This window comes from Cuculus canorus, chromosome 10 (genome assembly GCF_017976375.1).
Source record: "Cuculus canorus isolate bCucCan1 chromosome 10, bCucCan1.pri, whole genome shotgun sequence".
NCBI classification, from domain to species: domain Eukaryota; kingdom Metazoa; phylum Chordata; class Aves; order Cuculiformes; family Cuculidae; genus Cuculus; species Cuculus canorus.
This window is the reverse complement of record NC_071410.1, coordinates 20,431,578-20,449,374: the sequence shown is the minus strand read 5'-3', so window position 1 is coordinate 20,449,374 and position 17,797 is coordinate 20,431,578. Positions and strand designations below refer to the sequence as shown.

The window sequence follows — 17,797 nt, the reverse complement described above, 5'->3', positions numbered from 1 at the left end:
CTCCCATTCCCAAGCAGGAAGTGCCAGAATCAATTCCTCATTTGATCATTTGGAAGGAGCTTCTGGCACACCCAAGACTCTGGTCACACAGAATCATCCGTGCAGTGCTTCAGGTGAGGCTCGCTCGAGCTTTTATGCTGCTGCAGACACGTCCCTGCGACAAGGAGAGTGCAAAACCTGATTGAGCTCTGGTTTAAGCTACTAAACCAAGTTCATCTGCGAAGAGAAGCCCTCAGCAGTGTGCCGGTATCTCTGACGACAGTTAAAAAACCCGAAAGAGCAAGCCCTGTCCCCCGAGAGCTGCTACCGACGCAAACCGCCCTCGCTCCCCTCAGCGCTGCGCTGTCAAAGCATCCAAGCCACTCATTTCTTATTTCCAGAGCGAGTACCTTTCAAAGCACAGGGAAGCACTTAAAAACTGCAGGAAGGATACATTTTTAATAAACAAAGCACAACTGGATTGGAGTTTGCTCCTTGGCAGCTTCCCTCCAGCCCCATTGCTGCACCACCTTTATTTAACTTCATTTGTTTGGAAGTTGCGCAAAGAAAATGAAGAGGCGGAGGCGATAAATCATCTCGTAGCCAAGACAGAAGCGATTGCAATGTTGGGAAAAACAAGGGAGGGTTGTTGTTGTCCCGAGGCTGGGCAGGGACGGTCCCGCTGAGCACTGGAGAAAAGCAGCCATGGAACAGGCAGCTGTGGGCACGTGTCTGGAGACCACATTTATTTTCCCCCTCAACACTTCCCGCTGATGCTGCTGTGATGCTTCCCAAGGCAGAGGGCACTACCAGCCCTGCTGCAATTCCCTTTGATGGGCAAAGGCTGCTTGTGGCTTCCCAAAATTGCAACCCTCTGTGTGCCACGCACAAGCACACAATTGCCCTGGGACTCCATACATAGTCCCCAAAAAGCCCAGTGAAATCAAGCAACCAGAAAGGAAGCTCTCAGTGATCTCCTAAAATCCCAGCTGTCCCAGGAACCCACAGGGATGGGCGCTGACAGGAGCAGAGAGGTGAGGGGGCAACAAGGATGTGAAGGCTCTGTGAGAACAAGTCTTAGGAGGAGCGGCTGATGGCCCTGGGGCTGTTTACCCTGAAGAAGAGGAGGCTGAGGGGAGACCTCATCACTCTCTGCAGCTCCTGGAAAGGAGGTTGTGGTGAGGCGGCTGCTGGGCTCTTCTCCCAAGGAAGAAATGATGGGACAAGAGGAAATGGTCTAAAGTTGTACCGGGGGAGGTTTAGATTGGATATTAGGGAACATATCTATACTGAAAGACTGGTAAAGCATTGGACCAGGCTGCCCAGGGCAGTGGTGGAGTTTCCACCCCTGCAGGGGTTCAAAAACCGTGTAGCCATAGCACTTGGGGACACGGTTTAGCAGGCATGGTGGGGTTGGGCTGAGGTGCCTTTTCCAACCTTAACGATTCCATGATTCCATGATTCTATATGGGCTCCAGGAACTGTCTGGGTAGCAGGAAACCATCCCTCAAGGCGGGGAAGGAACAGAGATACTGCATGTTAAGCAATGTAAATAACCTTGGCGTTTCCATCCTGCTGCCAGCGACTGCGGACGTACAGGGAGCAGCTCAGCTGTACCCCTTTGGGCTGAGGTGTCAAGGAAGCCCCTCTCCCACCACCCATCAAGGTAAGGCACTCAGGCACATACTGTTTGTCTTGAGCCTGGCGGGTTCGCTGTTCCGGCTGCCTGCCTGGTTTATGGCCTTGACAAGGAAGATGTAGCGGGTGCCGCTCTGGAGCCCGTGGACAGTGTAGTGGTTCTGCTTGATGTTGGGGACGATCATCCAGCTGTCCATGGAGTTGTAGAGACCTGTGGTATGGGAGAGGGCAGGGAAAGAGTTATTCACGGGAAGAAACAGAATACAGAGACCACATGCTGCTAACGCAGAGATCACAGACCACGCAGCCCTCAGGCTGATCTACCACCATCCTGAGAGCAAAGAGCACCTGAGGAGAAGTTCCATAGCTGATAAACCCCAGCAACTCCAAAAGCCTTCTTTATTATCCCATGAAGGCTACATTTGGTAAGGCCAAGCCAAGGTGGGATTCTGGCATCTCAAGATGCCACCATGGGAAGTGATGAGGAAACGGTGCAGAGGAAGAGGAATTCAACCAATGGCACCTTCCAGGTAGGGCAGACAGCACAGGCAGCCGCCAGTGCATGGGAGAAGGTGATGCCCACCATGATATTGTTTTGTTTCTTTGCTCCTGTAGGACAACCTCCCTGCTGCCCCCAGGGCTGCAATGTGCAGTGCCAGCAGCAGGAAGGTAACGTGTTTGCACCCTAATCTTCCTTCTGCACAGCACTGAGTGCTCTGGGGTGGGAAGCAATAATCCATGTCCAAGGGATGCTGACGCTTCGGCTCCCTGTGTAAAATGGTCTGCAAAATGGTTTGAAGAAATTTATAGCTCCCAGTGAAGGGAGCGTGATCTGCATGCTTAGAAAACATCCAGGAGCCTAAATTCTTTCTGGAAGTGCAAAGGAATGAAGAGCCCAAAGATCTTGGAGTCACGAAGCCCTAATGCTGCAGCGGTTTGCACTGCAGCGCTCAGCACATACTGAAACGGTAGTGTTGGATCTAAGGTGGGATGACACAGAGCTCCAGGGAAGGAGAAATGCACTGTGCAGTGCCATAGATGCTGTTAAGGTGAGTATAACCTGCACATCGCACAAGTACCTCAAGCAGCCAGTGCTGGGGGAAAAGGGTGTTGTGGATTTTGGGGGCACCCGCCGGTGCTGGCACCAGCAGGCTGGGGCAGAGAGCGCCCAGGACCTTCTGTGGGAGCTTGCAGCATCTCTGGGCGCTCAGAAAACAGCTTTGAGACAGCTATCATAGCACAAGCCTGTTGCTTTAAACTGAGAGAAAAAGAAGGACTCGGAAGCAGGAGCTGGAAGTTTCTCAGATGCAGCGGGTCTGGAGGCAAAAGCAAGACGATAGGCGAGGAGTGGGTTGTGAATTACGGGTGACTGGAGGAGGGCTTTAGCCTCCTATCACCAGCACACGGATGCATGGCTGGAAGGCAGGAGCCTGGAAAATGTTCCACAGCTCCTCTTTTAAGGCATCCACCAGGGTGTTTACTTATCTCACTCAGCCGGAGGACAAGTGCAGGTTGGAGTCACTGTCAGCCTGGATTTGGTTTAAAATACAGGTGGGAATGGCCTAGGGGGAGCAGAGCAATGTTATTTGAAGTAGAAAATAAGAGATGTGCTACCGATTGCATCCTACACGCAGAGCCACTTTCATCAGAGCACACAGCTTTCAGCCAAGCAACCAGTAGGTGTTATCTCCCTGCAAACAAGGATCAGCTTTGGATCCTTCATCAGAAAGGACAAGGTGGCTGAGAGATGACAGGCTGGGAATGATTTGGCCTCCCAAGCAGGTTTCTTTCCCAAAACAACCAAGAAGGGGTTGGCCTAAAAAACTGAGGGCTTCTATCCTTGCCAAAGCTTAAAAAAAAAAAATCCTTTTTATTGCAGCTTTTGTCATCCATAAAAATGTCCAACTCCTGCTGAGCTCTTGGCTTTAAAGAAAGCTTGAAGGGGATGCTTTCCACAGGCCAACTGTGTGCTCTTTGCAGAGGTATTTCCTTTCCTGGGAAGCCTCTCGTGCTCTGGCTAGGTGAGCCCTAGCCCAGTCTCCAGTGCCTCTTCATGCATGAGTTCAGCCAGGACTCAAACACTTTCATCACCCAGACCTGACTGTGTTATTTCAAGTGACAATATATTATTCATTTTCTCCTCTGAGATGTTAACTGATGTTTTCTTTACCCCTTCTATAGCGAGCTACCGAAGACAGCCAAGGAAAGCTCTCCCAGCGTGTGCCCCTCTGGGCTTTCTTCCAGAACTTCGCATGCTGTTCATCACCCTGCAGCTTCATGGAATCAGAGTGGCTTGGGCTGGAAGGGACCTCAAAGCCCATCCAGTTCCAACCCCCACCATGGGCAGGGACACTTCTCACAGGATCAGGTTGCTCCAAGCCCCATCCAACCTGGCTTTGAACACTTCCAGGGATGGGGCAGCCACCACTGCTCTGGGCACCCTGGGCCAGGGCCTCCCCACCCTCACAGCAAAGCATTTCTTCTTAAGATCTCATCTCAATCTCCCCTCTTGCAGCTGAAAACCGTTCCTCTGCTCCTCTCCCTGCACTCCCTGATCCAGAGCCCCTCCCTACCTTCCTGGAGCCCCTCTCAGTACTGGAGGCTTCTCTAAGATCTTCCCGCAGCCTTCTCTTCTCCAGCCTGAACAACCCCAACTTTCATCCTGTCCTTGTACAGGAGGTGCTCCAGCCTTTGATCACTTCCATGTCCTCCTCTGGACTTGCTCCAACAGATCCAGGTCCTTCCTGTGTTGAGGACTCCAGAACTGAATGCAGTTTCCATAGCTCCTACCTTCCTGGTACCTGTGCCAAGGTCCCACAACTCCCAAAGGTGGGTAGGTGACTGATTCCCAAGCCCCTCAAGGGACTGGAGTCCAAGCCATGCACCCAAAGTAGCATATGGGGAGAGGTGGGAGTCAGTCCCTTCTGTGAGGGACCCTGGTATAGCTCAAGGGCAAGGGCACAAGTTGCAGCAGGGGAAATCCTGATGAGAGAAGTAAACAATTCTTCTAGCTGAGGGTGGGGAAGCACTGGAGCAGGACCCTGATAATTGAGGACTCCATGCTTGGAAACCGTCACTGCCGAAGCAAGTCAGTTCAGCTTATGCAGAATTAGTGCAAAGCCCTGCCCATGTCCCTTCCCACCTAAACAACTTGGTGGCACCAACACAATCATAGTATGATTTGGGTCAGAAGGCATCTCAAACCCCATCCAGTTCCACCCCTGCTGCCACTGGATCACAGTGCTCATGGGAACATGGTCCACGTCTTCCTCTGCTGGCAGCTACAGGGGAGATGGAGGGTTGCGGTCATCTGAGAACAGGGCCAAAGAGGTTGTTGAGCCTTCAGAGAAGGGCAAAATGCTGGAGAAAACACGTGGCTGGCAGAGGAGCGGAGTGCTTTATAGGAGAATCCTCACCCGGATACCCGTAACAAACCTCTGACCATGAGGCAATAAATCATCTTACATTCCAAACTGAGGGCAAAGGCTGCTGGCCAGGACTAGGGATGCAAGCAGTGGCCAGAGTCGCAAGCAGTACCGTTACCCGGCACATTCTTGCCTGTTTCACGGAGCACTTCACAGCCTTCCGGTGCTGTGACACTGCACGTCCAGCACTGGTGTCTGCCTGAGAGAGGTCAACCAATAGCACCCCAAAAAGTCCACTCTGAAACATTTTGTCAAGACTTCCCACAACACTGAGGGCTACTAAGGCAAAGCAGGAACAAAACTCCCTTGCAAGAGCCACGCTCTGGGAATCTTGTGCTCCTCCAAAGCAGGACAGACAAACTAGAAGCAATATTTTTGTTCTTCTATTACAACATCGGTATATTTTTCTCATAGGAAACAATCAGTTTCCCTGGACACTCTGCTATAACCCAGTCCACAAACTGACTTTCCTCCAGAATGCAAATCCCCTCCAGTTTTAGGAGGATATTTCTGACATCTCAAAGACTTGCTGGCCCCCTTCCCCTGAAGGAATAAATCGCTGCTGCTGAGACTGGCAAACAGTCCTGGGCTTTATGGCTGAACTGCTCTTCCCCTCTCTCTCTGAGGAAACCCAAAGAACGCCCTTTCCTGCCAGGACAACCAAGCCAGCTTTTGCTTTTTAAATGAACCTTCCTGACAACGAACAAGGAGGAAAACTAAATGGCTCCTGCAGATGTGACACATCTGTCCTCAGGGGGAGGGAGGGGATGTCACAGCTCCCAGCTCTGGCTTTTTCAACCTGCAGCATACCTAATGATAAACCACAGTGCTAAAAAGCTCAGAGACTGGGTCTCTTTTGATTAGTTTAGGTGTGGGGGAGAAAATTAAATAGGCATTCAGCATATTCCTTTAGCTTTAATCCCCAGGCAGTTTCTGGCTCATTCTATCTTCAAGCTTGCAGCTGATTCAGGCTGTGTGATGAACTCTGCCTGGGTAATACCAGAGCACAACTCCAGCCCTGAAGTCAGATGCGGAGATTCACAGAGGTAAGGACAAACCCCTGAAGCCTTATCGTGGCTGTAGCCAAAGGCTGCTCACCACAGCTCAGCTTTGCTGTGCCGGGCATTGTTTGGTGCCTTCAGACCGTGTTTGGCCCCAGGCTGGTAGGAATCCTCCTGGACACAAACCTTTTCACTAACCGTGCTGCTTATGAGGACAACTCTGGCTTTGAAGGTCCTGATCTTTGGAAGAGTGGCAGCAGGTTGCTGGGACAAAACGATGCTTTGCCAGAGCTGCTCTATCTCCCTCCAGTTCCCAAGAGGTCTCTCCCACCATCTCGCTGCTTCTGCTTCCCTCTGTTTTCCACCGCACTCTGGCAGCAGAACCAGAGGCAGAGTAGTGCATCCATTCAAAGTCACCAAAATCACAAACTTGCTTTCTCCTGCTCGTTCTGGTTGAACATCTACCACGCCTCCAAGGGTGCCTTGCAAACAACCAGCCATCCACGGCACGGATGTCACTGGAGCCCACTACATCCCTCCCCAGACGGTGGAGCCAGATGTTAAATGCACTGTAAATATTAATACTCCTGTAAGTACCAGCGTCCTCGTTAAATAACAAACATCCACGAGGGATCTTTGCATCTAAGAGGTAGCTGTCCTAATCTCATAGCAGGCCCGGCCCTATAAAACTCTTTTAAAGCCATCCTGCTGCATTAGAAGTTACCACAGCATGGAAAATGTGCCAAGCACCACACTGTCAATAAAGCTCAGGCTCTCCCAGAGGAAGTGGATGCTGAGACTTGAGCTGCAGGTTCCTCGCTGTCAGACCACAGTGCTTCCAAAGTGATGTGGTCCCACCACAGAGCCCTCCTTGGTCCCCAAATCCCATTCCTGCTAAGCAAATCTCTGATGCCATGGAAAAATAATTAAGTATGATGGTTATTTTCAGGAATAATGACCTGGAGATGTGCTTCAATATTGTTCTGGAGGGTATATAAATCACACTTAATTAGCAGCCCACAGAGGAGCTGGTGCTGCCCTGCCCATCTGACTCCAGGGTGTGGTGTAAGATGTACAGACACTGTAGATGTAAGACAGATGAGGCCCTCCCATGCCCCAAATGCCTCACCAAGCTGGAGGTGCAGACACCAAGTGCAGAGCAAAACAGTTCAGCTATGGGCCCTGAAGTACAGGGTCCCCCATCATTTTGATTACAGCCTGAGCAGTGTCCTCAGAAGATCCTTCGTTGCGGCTTCCTCCCGTAACTCCCAGCCTTTAAACCCACTGGTTTCCCCAAGAATAGTTTTTTTCCTTCCTAAACTGGACCACGGTGTCACCGAGTGACCTCAGGCGCAGTGACTTACTGATGAAGTTGGCTTGGCCAGTGAAGATGGTGTACTGCAGCTCGTAGGAGCTGACGCTGAACTCATCCTCCGAGAGCCAGTGGACGGTGATGGTGTCGTGGGAGGCCGTGCAAAGCTCCTCCCGGACAGATGGTGGGTTCGGTGCTGCAGGAGATCACAGGCAATGGGCTTCAGTAAGTTTGGGCTTTCTTTTCTTAAGATACCTTGGTCTTTTTTTCTCCCCTAAGGCTAGAGAAGGGCTTGTGCGGGGAGCAGAGTCTCTTAACACAAACTGTCTCATTTTATTTGTCACTGTGTTTCACAGAATGGTTTGGGTTGGAGGGGACCTCAAAGCCCATCCAGTTCCAACCCTCTGCCACGGGTAGGGACACCTCCCACTGGATCAAGGGGCTTAAAGCCCCATCCAACCTGGTCCTGGTGTTTCCTGCTCAACTAAACTTTTCAGTGCGATAACAACATGCGCAAGGGCCAGTGTATTTCCAGGTGTGCCAGAACGAGGGCTTTTCACTTCTGCCTCCGTCAGGTCTGACCCCCTCACGGAGAAACAAGTGGAGATGCCACTTCAAAACCCATCCATTTCTCAGCACTGGTGGTGGAATAAGCAGTTTGTCCCACAACTGTTTTGGCCACATTTGTTAATCTTTCATTGCAAGCTGATCTGCTTCATGATGAAGAAAACCAGATTTGGGTGGGTAAAGATGTCCTTGCTTCTCTGGAACATTCATCCCTTCCCCCACACCATGGTCCAGCAGCAGCAGCATTTAGCCAGTGCTGTGGGCATAAAGACAGCGCTGAGAAGTCCGGCAAGATCTCTGCCCATAATTTAGCACCAAGAGAGTCACAGAAAGGGCAGCAAAAGGGAAATGCTAAAGCACGCAGTAATTAGGTGTACCATAATTGTTTAATTCACTGCTTCCTCTCTGTAAGCCACCCTCTAAGATTCTTATGGGCATCAGCCTCCTCCTTGGATTTGTGGAGACCACTGTTTTTCAGCTGCATTCTGAACTTTTCCACCCACCCTCTGGGAGAGGCAGAGTGCAAACAGGGAGACAGGGACATGTCCCTGTCCTGGGGACAGCACAGTCTCTGCTTTGCTGCAGCCAACCAGGCATTTTTTACCAGTGAGAATGAGCTGTGACCCAATTTGCTTGAAAATACTCCTGCCAGGCCTTGGTGGGGTGCAGGGGAGGGGGCTGTGGGAGGACATGGGGCGCAGGTGGAGAGGAGTGTGCCTGCTCTGTGCACTCACCAGTTAGATAATCCAGCCCCTCCAGCAGCTTCTTCTCTCTGGAAAAATCCAAAGCAAAGTTTTCAAATGCATCATTAAAATTGATATCTGGGATCAGAACTTGAGAGGATGCAGTTGCCATGGCGACCCTGAAAGAAAGGAAGAGACCATCAATACACACCGGCGTGCGTGTTGCTCCCAACACCCAGCAGCGGTGAGACAGGGAAAAAAAGGGTGCAAGCAGCAGTGACATGCCATGCCATTGGGAAACCCTCTTGTGCCTACAAATCACTGCTCCTGCCCCAGGGTGGTGGCCCAGTCTTGGGACATGTCCCCCAGAGAGGTGGGGGGACTCCATCCTTAGAGATTCCAGCCCCAGCTGCCCCACAGTCTCCCTTTGGATTGGCATTTCCACCACTTTCTCCACTTCTGAACAATGTTTGCTCCCACAGCAGATGTTCACCTTCATTAGGACCTGCCCTGCATGTCCTGTCCTGCAAGGGATGGGAACCAGCAAGACCTCTGACCCCACGTGTTTGAGGACAACACACAGGAAGGTTGCCAGGGGGAGGACAGGGAGCTGTGAACAGGCGAGAACTCCAGCGAAACCCCATCAGTGTCCTGAGCAAGCCCACCTTTCGGCCACGTTCCTGGCTGTCTGCAAGAACCGTGCATGGTCGTTCTCCTTCAGGATGTGCTCTGCCTGGTTGATGAGGACCGTGGAGCGCTCCAGACACTGCCGGCAGTTAGCAACCTGCTGAGCCAGCTTCCGCAGCTTCATCACCTGCAAGAGGAGCAGAGGGAAGCAAAGATGCCCAGAAGCCAGCACACAGATTGAGGAAACCCACATTCTAAGCCAGGACAGCTCAGGAGAAGCAAGGAGGGGTGAGACGGTACAGAAATGTCCCCAAAGGCTCTGGGGAGGGAGAGCAGCAACACATATTTTTAAACCTTACAGCAGATTCCGGTATTGAAAGGGGCTCCAGGAAAGCTGGGGAGGGGCTCTGGATCAGGGAGGGGAGTGATAGGATGAGGGGGAACTGTTTTCAGCTGCAAGAGGGGAGATTGAGATGAGATCTTGGGGAGAAATGTTTTGCTGTGAGGGTGGGGAGGCCCTGGCCCAGGTTGTCCAGAGCAGTGGTGGCTGCCCCATCCCTGGAGGGGTTCCAGGCCAGGTTGGATGGGGCTTGGAGCCCCTGATCCAGTGGGAGGTGTTCCTGTCCGTGGCAGAGGGTGGGACTGGATGGGGTTTGAGGCCCCTTCCAACTCAAACCATACTATGATTCTATGATAGAAGAGTTTGATCAAGTCTCCTTTATGAACTGAAAAAGAACAAAATGACTTAGTGCTGAAGCGCAAGTAGAACTAAATCAATGAGGAATGGATCCTGACATTATTAAAGGACTTGTTACTTCAGGAGAACAGGTTTGATGGTGCCTCTTCTCTCTTCTGCAAAGTAGAAGGTGCTCAGCAGTGTTAAAGACAGCAAGGAAACCAGAAGAATTGTTATTCCTCAGGCAAAATCTCTGTACTTCAGAGGTTGTATTAGAAAACTGGTGAAAGCCCTTTGGAACTCTTCCAGCCCAACCATCAGCCCAACACAACCCTGCCTACTAATCACGTCCTCAAGTGCCATGTCTACATGCTTTTTGAACCCCTCCAAGGATGGAGACTCCACCACTTCTCAGGGCAGCTTCTCCCACTCTGGAAGAGCCTTCCTAGATCCTACATTCGCATCAGCAAAGACACAGAAGAAAGGAGGTGAATCAACACACTGGTATTACATTAACAGCTAAGCTGGAAGTAGTTCTGTATCTGGAAAAGCATCTCGAGTGGGACAACAGGGCACTTGCTAATGAAATATAAATTCCCACTGCCCTGTTCGTGGATTCATCTGCGTTGAGGGACCCGACAACCACCCAGGGGAGTGGAAAGCAAATTTCAGCAGATGAAGATGGGTTGGGAGTACCTGAAACAGCAGATTCTGAAGTGATAAATCCCATCTCAGAACCTTTGCCCTGGGCTCTGCAGCCACATCCCACACAAGGCTCTCCAGAATGGGACTGTGCAAACACAGTTCAAAATGAAATGAGTGGTCCTCCAGGAACGCGCCTGGAGCACCAACCAGAGAAACATCATTGCCTCTTGCTTCTTTAGCTTGCAACCAAGCGTTGTGCTGGACTCCTGCAAGAACACAAGGGCAGAGATTTAGCCCCGTCCTCTCTGCTCTGTACAGCTGCTGGCAGCTCTCCCAGCCCACCTCCGAAGGGAGCAGCTGGTACATTGTGCTGCTCGTCTGCCTGTCTTCAGCTTATTTCCTTGTTTCCTTTTGTTAATGAGGCAGCAGGGCATTTTGCGAGCCCCATCAAGCTGCCGCGACAGCAGCTCCTGGAGCTCCTCGCTCACCGCTGCCCTGCAGCACACTGTCAACCCACTCCCCTGCCCCATCTGTGGCTGGAAAATCCTCCAGGACGCAAAAGCGGGAGCACATGGAGATGGCGGGGAGGCTGCTCGAGCTGCTCTTCCAAGGTGTCAGCGCTGTCAGCACATTTACCAGGAAGCAGCATGCGAATTCCCTGGCTGATAGCAGGGCCCTGCTCTCCTTGCACGGCTGCCAACGTCCTGCCGCAGCCCCTGGCGCCTCTCAAGAAGCTCAAAATAAGCAGAAGCAAGGGTGAAAAGCCAACAGATGAGTGCTGAACACCTCAAGCCAAGAAAAAGCCCTGACTTTGCATCCCCCCCAAACACCTAAGGGTTTCCAGCGCAGCCTGCGACACGGCTGGGTGCCAGTCAACGGAGTCCCGGCACCTGGGACCAGCGTGGCACCCACCCAGCTGCACCAACTGCAGTGCTGGCCAAGGCGCGGCGTGCCAGGCTGTAGCAGGAGGGGACCCTGAGGGAATCACAAGCAAGGTGAGGACAGTTGGGCATCCCCCAGAAAGTGCTGTGAGTTCTGCAAAGGCACCTGTGATAAAGCATCCCTTGGCAACCACCCGCTGCACTGCCAGCACAGACAAGGATACCAACCGTTAGAGGTGAGGATGCCCTTGATACCTGCCTGCTCCAGCCAGAAACACCTGCCAGACCCCAGCATCCATCCCATGAGACGTACAGCTCAGAGCCAGCCACGTGTCAGCTCCAGGCAAGCAGTGAGGAAGCTCAGGTTAAACCTGGGAGGTGATGGCATGTGGCCAGGCAGCATCACTTGTTGGCAGAGCTGTTAAGTGACCAAGGTATGAGGGACTCTGCACTACTTCTTCCTTCACCCAGGCTTTCGGAGGACATCAGCTCCCAGCCCCGTGTCCCTGCAGCCTGATGCTGAGCTGCAGCATCTACTTGCACCCACTCCAGCACCCATGAAGATCCCGAATGCGGCTGACCACATCCTGGCCATGGTTCCCAGCACAGAGCCACAAGCCTGGAAGCAGCTGGAGAATGGAAGCAGGCAGATCGGAGGGAAGGATAGAGCAGAAGATGTCACCACATGCCTTAGGAGTGGCTGAGGGAGCTCAGGTTGTTTAGTATGGAGAAGAGGAGGCTGAGGAGAGACCTCATCGCTCTCTACAACTACCTAAAAGGAGGATATGGTGAGGTGGGTGCTGGTCTCTTCTCTCTGGTAGCCAGTGACAGGACAAGGGGAAATGGGCTCAGGATGCACCAGGGGAGGTTTAGGTTGGATATTAGGGGGAATTTCTTTACTGAAAGGTTTGTTAAGCACTGGAACGGCTGCCCAGGGAGGGGGTTGAGTCCCCATCCTGGAGGGACGAGTAGATGTTGTAGATGTTGTACTTGGGGACATAGTCCGTGGCAGACTTAGCAGGGCTGCACTGATGGTTGGACTCAATGATCTTAAAGGTCTTTTCCAACCAAAACCATTCTGTGATTCCGTGGTTTAATCCTTTCACTCCCCTGGCAGAGGTTTGCCTGCTCCCAGACACACAGCCAGGTACAGGGGCAGGGCTGGCACGCTGATGGCCGGGAGCAGGGCCAAATTGCCACCACTGTTATCAAGACCAGATGTGCAGCCTGCTTCCACCTCAGCAAGAAGTCACGGGGTCCGACTCACTGTTGACTTAACGCTCACACATAGTTCGAATTAAAGCAATAGCCTTGGAACTTGGCTTTAATGTCCTTTCTGACCCAAACTATTCTATCATTCTGTGACTCTATGACTTTTGTTTTGAGGGAGGACTTGGTGAGTCTCTCCCTGTCAGTCTCAAGCAGGGAGAGGCAGGAAAGCCCTGCCCTTGCCACAATCGCTCCCAGGAGCTGCTGGCATGCCAGGAGCCAGCTCTCCTTGGCCACATCTCCGCAATGACCTCAGCCTGCAGCAGTCATCCCAGACAAAGCTTCTGTCACGGCAAAGGGAGAAGTAGGTGCAGATGCCCTGGCCCAAGGCCAGCCAGGCCAGGTGACACCAGCACTTGCCATGCCCCAAGCAGCTGATGTGGGTGTTGACACCTGCCGCCTGGATCTGCACCTTCAGCAGAGTGCTCTTGAGGGCAACCCAGCTCCTGGCTTCCCTCCTGCTCCTCCTCTTGCATCCTCCTTGATGATTTTTGCTGCCTCCTGAGTCCTTCACACCCACCCTGCTCCCACTGCCCTGGTGACACGTTTGTCACGGAGTGCTGCCCAGGCTCAGGGCATCCAAGTGGTGGCAGAGCCCAAACCTGAGCCCTGCAAGGTTTGAGCCCAGCTTGGAGCTGCCTGTAGCCTCCTCAGTATGTTTGGTGGGTTTCCAAAGACATGTGACTCATCAGGGAAGAGCTCTTTTTTTTTTTTAGGATTACTGGAATAAAAGATACCTAAAGGCTGAGAATGGTTTCCTTACCTCAAACGTGCATTGCCCAAGAGCATCAAAGTCCAGGAGCATCACCCTCCAGGCACTTTGCCAGGCATCCCTTGCTCCCATCCATGACCAAGCACAAACTTCACGCTTCTGCTCCGGTCTTCACATCCCTCTCACTGCCTTGTGGAGGTGGAGGAGCTCCATCTCACCGCTACCAAAGTGGCCCAGGGACAGAGCAGCTAGTTTCTCCCAGGACCACTGCCTTAGTATTTTTGCCTCTACAGGCTTTCCTTCTTGCGTCCCAGGGCTGCCACTCTTTCCAACACCGTGCAATCAGGCTGCTCCATACATCCGTAGGGCCATTTGTCAGGAAAAGCAGCCCAGAGCAAATGGAAAACCAAACGGCAATTCAGCAGGAAAGCATTCTTTCTCCCTCCCGCAATCAAAGTGCTTCAAAGCAGCCGCAGTGCTTCCTCCTTTTCTTTTGTGTTTGAGGCTTTTTAAACTCCCCTATGTTTGAGGCTGGGGCTCCTGGGAAAGGCAGTTTCCCATTCAAACTCGGAAATTGTTGCTCAGAGGTGTTGAAAGCAATGTAGAAAACCAGTCCCCAGCCTCCCCCCGCCAGCACCCGCAGCAGAGAGGGCTACACAGGGGTATGGCAATACTGCAAACATACATATTTCCATCTCCAGCCCAATTTCACCATCAAAGAGACTTATTCCAGTTTACTGGTAACTCTGGTAACCAAACCCAGTCCTCTCTCCAATACTACAAGTACCACTGTCCCCACATCCATCTCCCGCTGATGTGGTGCCAGGTTTGTAGCTGTATGGGGACAAGCTTACTGAGCGTTGCTTCTCCTGATGGTTTTGGGCACTCACTGGGGCCTCTCCCCTCCACCCAGCTGCCAATTTGCAGGAAAGCAACATCTTTGAGCCTTCCAGCTCCTTGCCAAGTACGGCTGAAACCGGACAACATGGTCCAAAGCCATTAGGAGGAGAGGATGGGATGTGAGAAGCAGACAGACAGATGGACCAGCAGAAGGCATTGTTACATAAAATATGTTCCCTCAAGTGGCTGGGATACAAGCAGGCATTTAAAGCTTCGACTCCTGCCGAGGAGACTCCTGCCTGAGAGTCATGCAGTTGCTCTCTTGTGTACGCACAAGGCACAACCTGCTCCCAAACCTTCGCCCACAAAAGACTCTGTATTTGGGACGATGGTGCTCCCTGGCTGAGCTATGGGCACTGCGATGGATGCAGAGCTGGACCCTAACGTACATTCAAGCTCAGTAAAAAAGGCAAAAGGCTTGTGCATACACACTGTAAGCTCCCGTGCGCACTGCTCCGAGCTACAGCTGATCCCTCCAATACAGAACCCCCCGAGAAAAGCCAGAACACCTGGAATCACTGGAGGAAGGGTCCAAATACCTCCCTTCAAAGAAAAGGGGGAGAAATCAGCTCGCCTACAGCTATGCTGCACTGCAAAGCACTGATTCTCTCCTTCAGCTGCTTAGACAGCCCTTCAATATTAATTCAACATTATTATATTAGCACCAGAGTGTTAGAAAAGCCCCAAGAAAGCTGTCTGGACTGATCCAAGTATTTGCCTCAATTTCTCCAGCTAACCAACACGCCTTCCCTCCTCCAGCCGTGTGGAGCCTTGTCCTCAGCAGAAGAACCTTGGGGACAGCAGCCGCGAGGGACACCCAGACTCAGCAGGGGTGGATCAATGGTTGGACTCGATGATCTTAACAGGTCTTTTCCAACCGAAACTGTTCTACAATTCTATGACTCACCCCCTGTTTGGGGCACCAGGGAGTAAATGCCGTGTACATCCACGGCAGCCCAAGGCAATTCCTCCACAGGCAAGGCACATGCGCCTCTAGCAGCCCCTCCGCGTGCCGCTGGGACATCCCAGCATCGTGGGCTGCCAAATTGCTGCCTTGTGCCCGGAGGGGAAGGGCGGATGCTGCAGCAGCCACCTAATGGGCGAGGGAGGGGAGCCTGGAAGAGACACACGAGCTGGTCCTCCTTACCTTCGTCTCCTTGATCTTGACAGCGATGACCTGTTTGCGCTGGCGGATGATCTCCATGAGCTCATCACACTCCTCCATCAGCTTGGCCTCATGCATGGCTGTGTTCACCTGGCCAGGAACAGCAAAAGCACCCACTGTCAGGAGGGACACAGACATCCCTGAGCAGGGCATTCCCGTGCCTCTCCAAGCTCAGACTGGGAGAGATGCAATAAATCCTCTCTGCTGGGCCCTGGCACTGCAAGCTGCCAGGGGTTGAGATGGGCACCAGAAGAGATGAGATGACTCTGGGGAGACCTTAGAGCACCTTCCAATACTTAAAGAGGCTACAAGAAAGATGAGGAAAGACTTTTTAGCAGGGCCTGTAGTGACAGGATAAGAAGGAAAGGTTTTAAACCCCATTTTATACCAGGGGAAATTCAGACTGTATACAACGGAGTGTTTTTATGATGAGGGTTGGGAGGCCCTGGCCCAGGTTGCCCAGAGAAGTGGTGGCTGCCCCATCCCTGGAGGTGTCCAAGACCAGGTTGGATGGGGTTTAGAATCATAGAATCATAGAATCATCAGGTTGGAAAAGACCTCTTGGATCATCGAGTCCAATCATTCCTATCAACCATTAAACCATGTCCCTGAGCACCTCGTCTACCCGTCTTTTAAATCCCACCAGGGATGGTGACTCCACCCCCGCCCTGGGCAGCCTCTGCCAGGGCATGATGACCCTTGCTGTGAAAAATTTTTTCCCGATATTCAATCTGAACCTCCTCTGGTGCAGCTTGAGGCCATTCCCCCTTGTCCTATCAGCTGTCACTTGGGAGAAGAGGCCACTCCACTTGGAGCCACTCCAGTGGGAGGTGTCTCTGCCAGTTGCGGGGGTCAGGGGGAGTGGACCAGCTGACCTTTAAAGGTCCCTTCCAACAAACTACTCGTTGATTCTTTGATTGTATTCTATGGTAACTGCCCTGCAACACAGAAGGAAGCAGACTGGTTCGCCTGCATCCATTACTGCTCCAGCCGGAGGAAGGAAAAAGACCAGAGAAGGGTGTGAAGCCTTCCCCGCTGCACATCCAAGGGGGTATGTGCGAGGTGGCTCGTGGGGCACAGGCTCCTCTGTAGGTACCATCCCCTTCCCAAGACCCAGGCCACGGCGATCCTGGCTCAGCCCTGCCAGCGTGCTACGTCCCACACAGAGCTGCAGTGCTTTCCAGCAAAGCTTTCAGTAAGGCAGGACAGCGCTGATCTGTGCCAGGGATGCTCAGGGAGGTCTCCACCTCCCTTCCCTGGGCAGACTGTATGCTTTGGGCTGTTCTCGGCATTCATAAGTGACCCCCCCACCCTGCCCTTGGCTATAGGGCAGCTGGAGGTTCTCCTGCCCTAGACGTCCTGCTTCGAGTTGAGCAGCATGAGCTTCACCGGCCTCTCCTCCTGAGCGAAACTCACAGCTCTCTCCTGCACCTACAACAAGGCAGTGCCCGTGTGTTAGTTAAAACAAGAAGCGGTGTAAAAATGAACAGCAGCACTCTGCTTGGAAGAGCAAGGGTGCTGGGGACTTCAAAGCATCTGCAAAAGCGAGACTGAAAGCAACCGCTCTGCGTGGGCAGAGGGAGGGAGCGCAGGCAAAACCTGCGTGGGGTCTTAATGAATGGGCTGATCCAGCTCAAAGCACCAACAACTATGGGCAAGTTGGGGTGGTGTAGCCTCCTCACCTCTGCCCTGGCCGCTCGCTGGGCTGGGCTGCAGCCCAAGCTCTGTAAGTGTGGTGAAGGGCCCTGGGGAGGAAAAATCTTCCCCATTCTGGTGTTGCAGGATGCTCTAGGCAGAGCCTTGGGTGCTCCAGCACCTCCTCGGAGGTGGCTTCCAGCCCACGCTGCAGGGGAAGCCCACACTGCAAACAAGTGATAGGACAAGAGGAAATGGCCTCAAGTTGTGCCATGGGTGGTTTAGATTGGACATCAGGAAAGATTTCTTCAATGAAAAGGTTCTCAGGCACTGGAACAGCTGCCCAGGGAGATGGTTGGGTCCACATCCTTAGAGGTCTTTAAAAGACAGGCAGGTGAGGTGCTCAGGGATCTGGTTTAATAGTGGCCAGGGACAGTTGGACTCAATGATCTCAAAGGTCTCTTCCAACCAAACAATTTTCTGATTCTCTGGAGCTGGGAAGCTCCTGAGCATGTCACACAGGGGCAGCCCAGCCAGTAGGCAGGGCCAGGCAGGCAGGGTGGCAGCCCCAGGCCCCACAGGTGCCCCCATTGCCCTTATTATCTGCCATAGCACAGTGCTTACAGTGCCTGGTGGTCACAGAGGGCTCCTTAGGTGCTTCTCTTTAAACAAAGCATTTACA

At 52.5% G+C, this 17,797-nt stretch overlaps 1 protein-coding gene across 2 annotated transcripts in view; it reads right to left on the bottom strand.

Annotated features, from left to right (window-relative positions):
• MID2 (midline 2) overlaps positions 1-17,797 on the bottom strand; it is a 117,275-nt gene that overhangs the window by 12,114 nt on the left and 87,364 nt on the right. For both annotated transcript variants that reach the window (XM_054076097.1, XM_054076098.1), the window contains exons 4-8: positions 15,463-15,570; positions 9,271-9,419; positions 8,657-8,784; positions 7,408-7,551; positions 1,667-1,828 (exon numbers count right to left, since the gene is read on the bottom strand). In XM_054076097.1, the coding sequence (XP_053932072.1) occupies positions 1,667-1,828; positions 7,408-7,551; positions 8,657-8,784; positions 9,271-9,419; positions 15,463-15,570 (691 nt within the window). The remainder of the gene's footprint in view (positions 1-1,666; positions 1,829-7,407; positions 7,552-8,656; positions 8,785-9,270; positions 9,420-15,462; positions 15,571-17,797) is intronic.